Source organism: Mobula birostris, chromosome 11, assembly GCF_030028105.1.
Source record: "Mobula birostris isolate sMobBir1 chromosome 11, sMobBir1.hap1, whole genome shotgun sequence".
Classification (NCBI taxonomy): Eukaryota; Metazoa; Chordata; class Chondrichthyes; order Myliobatiformes; family Myliobatidae; genus Mobula; species Mobula birostris.
Window position 1 is genome coordinate 98,232,863 of NC_092380.1, and position 7,984 is coordinate 98,240,846.

The window sequence follows — 7,984 nt, forward strand, 5'->3', positions numbered from 1 at the left end:
TAGGCGTCTGTTTATTAATCCATTCGCATTTTCGTTCATGATATCTAGACCGATTATTTGGATAGATGGTTTGGGATAGGTGGTTTGGGACAATGCCTTCAGCAACTCCTATTTAAAGATAGACTGCGCAGATTCCAGAAATTCAAATTATCTTTTTGAAAATGCAAGTGCTTTTTTGTAGCACCGTTGAATTCAACATTCTCAAGTGGGTGGTACTGTATCGGAGTAGATCTGGTGCTGGGCAATTCTTACCCACCTAGTCCATGTGTCAAGTTAACACGTCCTTCCATGCGTATTAGTAAAACAAAAACAAAGTAAGAGAATTGGCCCAATTTAGTTTTATTGATCTCAAATTAAACTAAGGCTTATTTTTATCGGCACCAGAAATGCTTCGCCCGCCCCAGGGAAGCATCAATGCTTCTTGAGACTAATCCTATCAGCAACTAAGCAATTCATTATCAAGTATTGTAAAGGTTTGGTTTCGGTGATAAATGTAATATGATCCGAAACATATTACAGTACTGGTCTGGTCAGAGATAGTGCAGGGAAGATTGGCCATTAACTCATGATTAACTCATGGAATGCTTTTCACACAGGAATGCAAAAGGGGGAATCGAATTTACGATGCACCAGTTCGAAAATTCGACGGTTCGATTTGAACTGCCAGTGGATGCCAAAGAAATGCACGTCTGCGTTATGAATATATTATTTGTCGGCACTACCATGAAACAGTTTAAGCTGTTTCAGCTTCATTCAATTGGTTGCAATTTTTAATAACTGGGATCCAAAATGCTGAATTCAATTGAAACTGCAGCACAACACATTTAAAATAATACACGTGTCAAAAGCAAACCTATTGTAAACATGCTAACACGAATTATTCACTAGTGACATCTGCTGTAGTATGTGCCGCATTCAAGTGCATGAATCCTTCCATGTAGCGTAACTCATTCGTTTGTTAGATGCATCTGCATACTCGTCCATGCACGTACTGTATAAGGGTATGCATTGCACGTATGTACAACATAATGCAGGTTAAAATTTGTTGCAATTAAATTGTAACTGAAGATATATCTTTTTTTTTGTAAATGTACATTTTTTGTGCTTCATGCTTAAAGATCTAATACTGTGCCGGGTTACATGCGAATTAGTGTAAACGGAAACACATTCTTCTATTACTATGGGCCTTACGACTATTCACAGAGTATTTAAGTGTTCTCTAACACTTTCTAAACTTTGGGTGTATATAATTTCAAACATTATTTATATTAGATGAAAACGCTTATATTTACATGTTTTGATACTTCCTATTGACTAGTCACCGATATTTTCCGAACAGATTACTTATTATCCCAAATTAATAAACTATCATAAAAATAAACGACGTTGCCATGATTTTCTAGACTATGGACAACCATGTTGTGAAATTACCTTGGACATTGATAAAGCGTGTACCCTTTGGGCTTTTTTTTTAAACATCTGATTGTACGATCTTCACCTAACGTTTTGTGGAGTCAATGTAATCAGTATTAACATGCAGCGGCCTCTCTCGCAGTGCACACGACCACTTGCTCACCTCAGCACTGAGGAGGACTGCCGCAGAATGCAGAGGCAACATCCTCGAGGTTCGCTGATTCCCAATCTGCTCTCCTCCCCTCCATCTTAAAATGTCCCAAATCCTGGCTTTCCTACACAAAATCGCAGGTTTCCTTTCCTGTTTGAAACCAATTCTATTCGAGTGGTTATTGTCAACAACGAAGAGAGATCGAGGGAAAGAACTACTTTGTTTGCTTTAAAAAAGGCTATTGTTTGCTTTTTTTTCTGACTGATGTGTCTGTCTCAGAATCATAGAACCTCCATTTCGTTTATAGCACTGCAAATCATTCTATTCTGTTTTTCACTTTGCTCATAAAAAGCCAAGGATATTTGTAAACATTTTACTCCAGCTGCTGGTGCAATATCCTGACCATCTCCACCCCCACTCCAAGCTCCCTATTCCGATGCTTGTGAACCTGTGCCTTCTCCTGTCTATGAGGTACGACCGATACATGTCGCAGAGTATCGCCTACACTGGGATCTTACCTCCGCCGTTTTGAAATGCGAGGTAGGGAAACCGCCAGACATTGCCCAGTCCTACAGCATAGCCCACCATAGACAGAATAAAGTCCAGTTTATTCGACCAGTTTCCTCTGGCTTTGTTCTCATCTCCATCTTCCTAAAGAAAACAAAATGTAGCTCATTCTGCAAACCTGCAATAATGGCGACTGGTTACAATACGATTTACCATTATTTATCCCAATGTCAGATTCCTTTTTTTTGATGCAGTCTTGATACAAAAGAAATCACGAGATTTTAGATCTATGAGTGTGAATACGCATTTCAAGTGAACTGCATTGAGACAAATTACTTTAAAAACAATTACCCATGAATGAAGTGGAATTAGAGTAGTCTAACCTTCAAGCAACATTTCCTCCGAGTATTCTGTCTACACATTTACAGCCGTAGAAAAGTTTCCCTTTTCAATAATTATGTGGATCTATTTTTCAAACGGAGTTATTATTGTTTCAGTTTAGTTAATTTCACTGCACAATTAAAATCGAGAAACACTTACATTATTGGCATTGCCAGGAAATACAACTGTATTACCATCTGTTCCCAGGACCACCGTACTAGGGCTTTTCGAAACCCAGCTGCTTTTGGCATCGTTTAGCTCCGTTGTGGTTATCGCAGAGCGATTTACCTCCACCTCGGTGATCTTACAATAAGCAGAGCTTGCGTGATCATTGTTGTCAGTTGAAGTATCCTTGTGGGGTAAAATTTCGATAGAATCCAGACGAACGGCGGAGTTGGGTTGTGTGGAGGCATTCATACATATCCCAGTCTTGACGGTCTCAGATTCGTTAGATTTGGCTTCTTTGAGAGCTAAGCCGGTGGGCTGAGGAGCGAATACAGAGGCCTGCTGTCCATCTAAAGGTAGGTGTGGTTCAGTTTCCGGGCTGTTTCTGGGTACCCCAGCACCCTCGATTCTGCTGGGCAGCTCTGGGGTGAAAGTGTCCCCACCGTTGACAATTTGCTTGGTCATGCCTTCCCGGTCTATGCTGTCCTGTGAAATACGAAATTCTAATTAAACCACCGCGCCTGTCAAATGTTTAAAACAATCTTATTTATTCAATTAATAGCAGAACAGGCAGGCAAAGAGTATGCAAGTTTCATATTGGGAGTGATGTGTGGGTATTTTGTCAATTTTTAAATGGCCCATCCGACGCAGCAGCTGAACGATACCCTGTCAAGCACTTCTCCCCATCTGCGGCTCTTGCACAACGCTTTGGCTTTCTGCTCACGGATTGCAGTGTGTCCGACTCTCTCTTCCACAATTATGATACGAATCTTTAATTTAACGCCCCATTTGTTTCCTGTCACTCAGAACCCGCATTGGGTTATTTTCCTAGGACTGCAGTAGGTAGTGATTACCCGATGCTAGGCAATCGCAGTTTTCTTTGCAGTATTGACTATTTGAAAGCAAACATTTTTTTTTGTTGTCTAGGGCCCGTCGATTAAATATATACCAATTTTAAAAATTAGCCCTGCCTGTTCTGAAGTATAAACTGCCTAAGGGCCAAGTGTTATAGTACAAATTTCAAATTAAAGCAAAAAAAAAAGTTTTTAATTCAGACTTCCTATGTATGCCGAGTGTTGCGGGTAAGCCTACGTTACTTTAGGATGTTACCAGATTTTCAATAGTTACAACAACATTTTCGCGTTGTCGCCTACCATTTGTTACTGTATCAGGTTCAGCACCACAGACAGCTCCACCGTTCTTCGGTCAGAAAACTTAGTTCACCCTGACAATTTCAGAAAACTAATTCGAATCCCAACCAGAACTATCCCCTCTCTAAGTCTACATAAATACAAACCGAATCCAGAAATAGATTTAAAAGGAAAAGCAATGTCACTCACCATATTTGCGAAACGGCAGATTTGAGAAGGGGGAAAGCCGTGGGAAATGCCACTTAGAATGATTTTCTCCCAGCTCCGAGCAAGCGCTTTCTATACGTTACTGTGCAGATTGGGTGTGCGTCAGTAAATACCAAGGTGCCCTTCGTCTGACATTTTCTTGATAATAAGTGTTTGATAAATCATTACCCTTGGATTCTGTTTTTAAACACACAACAAAAGACGCAAATGTTAGCGAGCTGTCACTCACGTACGTATATGTCCCAAAGATTGCGCGTATGGAATGACTCACATTACCGAATTAATAAACTGGAGGGGGGGGGGGGTGGGCGAGGAATACAAATTCATTACTCAAAATTAAGCCGTTAACTATTTCATGATGTTAAATTCTGTGCTAAATCGTACTGGCCATGAACAATGCTTTATAACTTTACCGCAAGTATTCAATGAAACAACTTCTTAAGCTATTAAATTCCATGCTAAGTACTATTGGCCACGGACAACGCTTTATAACTTTATACCATATCTTAAATGAAACAACTTCTGAGATTCCACCCTCAATATTAAAACATTTAATGTTGTTAATTGTTTTCCTGTTACTGGGGGGAGGGATTGTATTTAAATCACATATTTCAAGACCTGAAGAAACACTTCACATCTTGCCATTTTCTTATAATCGTGGAAGATTTAAGTTTGTGGGGGAATAATTGATTCAGGAAAGGAACTTTGGGTGCGTCCGATTTACGTCAGCTTTACCGGCCCGTTGACCAATTGCCAAATGTAAAAATAGATCGCTTTACCGCAGCTCTTTAAGAATAAATATAGCTTTATATAGAACACTGCATCCATCCACGCTCCGGCACGGGGTGGAGTTCATGCAATATATAATCAATTTTCTTTAAAAAGGTCTGATGGGATGGGTTGATTTGCTCGTTTTGTCGAGGGTTAGATTTTTTTATAGCGGCCGTACTTTAAAACATAGTCCATGTAATCTTTGACGCAATGCACCCATCCCACTGCCACGCATAGTACGCGTCGTTTTGTATTGAAGTGAGCCAGTCAAAGCAGTTTAGTCCAAACTCTGCTGGCACAAGTTTAATATCGTGAATAAAATATTTAAGTATTCGTGCTCTTCGCTCCTCACGGTGGGGATGTGAAGATGAATTTCTATTATGCGCAGACCTTAACTGGGGAACGTTTGGCGTGTGTGGACAGTACGGGACATTGCAACGACAGAAGTTTGAGGAAGGCTTCGCGATTCTGATCATTATGCTGCAATGAACACAGGGGAAACCTTAGTTTTTAAACATGGAGTTGTAATCATGAGTTAAGAACCAGCCCAGCGGCGCATATTTCCACATCACTACCCCACCTTTCTCCCAACCGCTCGTGAACCACCCCGCCAACATCGCCCCCATTCCCCTCTAGTCAGTCCTTCGCTTCTAAATGGGGCAGAACCGGCCTCTTATCTCCACTCGGTTAGGTCCGATGAGCTCTAGGTTTTGCTCCCGGCCACAGGTCTATCGTAAACGAAATACCCAGAGTCAGTCATTTAAGCGAGTTTAAAAAGAGAAATCCTTTAAATTTCGATATCCATAACACGCTTTAAAGTATCGACAGCTTAAAACGCGGCAAAAGTCTGATGCTATCTGTAAACTGAACTGTTCTTTCCCAACTTTGAGTGGACACCAGCATCACATTAGAATACGTTAAGAGTTGGAACCTGGGTTCTACTTCAGATGTATCTTACATTCCTGGAGCTTAAATTGAAATGTGCGCTCTGATTCCCCGGACTATGTTCCCACTCGCTGCACCCCGCCCTCTCCTAAAACTGCCGGATTGCTGCATTGCGTTCAATCATTAAACCAGCTGCTCCCTGGCCGTATATAATGCCGACATCCTAAAGCGAACAGTCTGCAAGTCCTCCGTGTGCTGTCTCTGATTAACTATTGAGGGCTAAGGCAACAACTTCACACTATACGTGCCAGTAGAGATACTTCAAATAATCTATTACATTCGCCTGTGTTAGTAACGTGTCTAATCGATATACAATTGGATTAATTGAGATCACTTGGATATTTGTCCCAGGAGAGGTGGCCGTTTTAAAAATTAAACTAATTAATCAAAAAACTAAGGCAACAATTAGATGAATGATTACATTATTATTCAGTAAACTTGCACTCACCTATATTTAACTTCAAACTGCGCATGCTTTGTCTGAACCATATCTACATATTCCCACTTCAACAGATTAGTTATCCATCGCCGATATATTTTAACTCTTCTGTTCACCTTACCACTATGGAGCAGAACAAAGTTCAGAACTGTAGTCGTCACCAGTAACGAACAGAAAATGCTGGAAGAACTCAGCAGGTTAGGTAGCATCTATGGAGACGAACAAAGAGCCGACATTCCGGTCCGAGACCAGGAGTTCTGTTGAAGAGTCTCGACACGACACTTCAGCTCTTTATTCCTCCCCATAGATGCTACCTGACCTGCTGAGTCCCCGCAGCATTTTGTGTGTGTTACTCCGAATTTACAGCACCTCTTGTGTTTACACAAGCGTCACTAACTTAGCCGCCTGAGAGCGTATACCGCTTTTAATTACTTTGTTAAAGATGAACTGACTTTGTGCCGTGCTCTTTCAGCAGGTGACCTCACCGTGTATAGAGACCTCAGCGGGCTTTAGCACCAGAGGCTATTGCGTAGGAATCCGGAACAGGTCGCCGATATCTCTGGAAATCTCTGACTGAAGGAAAATGCGCAATCAATCAAATTCAATATCATCTGAACACATTATCGTTAGATTGAAAGACATTTTTGTCGGACAGAAAACGGCTCGGTCGTCATTACCGAGTTAGCAAAACGTATCTAAAAGTAAGCTATCTGTCGCAACAGCGTCAACCTCATGAAACTTTGTTTAACATATCTTTTTTTTAAGAGTTTAAAGCAACATTTCATGTTCAGTTTTGTGTTTAGAAAACGAGAAGATGCCACCGGTAAAACAAAGACTATTTTTGTGTTTACAACATTCAAAAATTTCCTTACTTTTTCGTCATCGATTGGAGTCTGCAAACACCAAGTCAAAATGTTCTCTCTCTCTCTCGCTCTCTCTCTTCCCTCCCCCCTCTCCCTTTCCCCCCCTCTTCCCCCCCCCCATTTATCTCCTTCTCGCTCTCTCTCTCCCTCCTGCCGTCTCCCTTTATATATGTTTGAGGGTAGGGAAGCGCCGCGTTTTTTTTGAAATATCTCAAATCTATAAATGCATTGAAATCAATAATTCTTTATTTAAAACAAGAGATTCTGCAGATGATGGAAATCTAGGGTGACACATTCAAAGTTCTGGAGGAGCTCATGAGTGGTCTCGGCCCGAAACGTCGACTGTTCATTCCTTTCCATAGATGCTGTCTAACCTGCTGATTCTTTTTAAAAGTCCAGAGTTAAAAGCGACATGTTAATTATTTAGCCAAGGTACATTTATCCTATTCCGACTACTGTCACTAAAAAGTTACACGGACTAGCTGGTAATTTAAATACCATTGAAATATTGAAGTGAAACAATGATTAAAATCATTGAATGATAAATACACAGAGAGGATGGCAGCGAAGTGAATGCTATTTATTTCACATTCTTAACAAATACGAGGTTACTCTGCTGTATGTAGATATACTGGCTGTTTCATATCTACTAAAACATTCCAAAGCAAAATAGTTTGAGATTATAGTTCCCATATTGCAATACGCCTAAATGAAACATTACGCATGCGATTATAGGAATTTTATCCGCGGAAACGCAAATTGTGATTCACCATCCGAACGTATTTTGAGGTTACGCGTGTAATTAGATTGGACAATCGCAAAGCTGTTCGGTTTATAAACCTTATAATTATTAGCGAGGTTTTGGGAAGAAACAACGTGTTCAAACAAATCTTATGCAAATGATTAGCGTTTGCACCAGGTTTAGGATTAGATCCTCTCAGTTATTAACAATGTCTTTGCTTAAAGCACTAGTGGCGCGTCTTCGCCTGAG

General features: G+C 40.6%; 1 protein-coding gene across 1 annotated transcript in view; it reads right to left on the reverse strand.

Moving 5' to 3' along the window:
• slc6a5 (solute carrier family 6 member 5) overlaps positions 1-6,369 on the reverse strand; it is a 68,909-nt gene extending 62,540 nt beyond the window's left edge. The window contains exons 1-4 of the mRNA XM_072272743.1: positions 6,140-6,369; positions 3,958-4,152; positions 2,612-3,103; positions 2,083-2,215 (exon numbers count right to left, since the gene is read on the reverse strand). Of these exons, the coding sequence (XP_072128844.1) occupies positions 2,083-2,215; positions 2,612-3,103; positions 3,958-3,960 (628 nt within the window). The 5' untranslated portion in view covers positions 3,961-4,152; positions 6,140-6,369. The remainder of the gene's footprint in view (positions 1-2,082; positions 2,216-2,611; positions 3,104-3,957; positions 4,153-6,139) is intronic.
• Between the last annotated feature and the right edge of the window lie 1,615 nt (positions 6,370-7,984).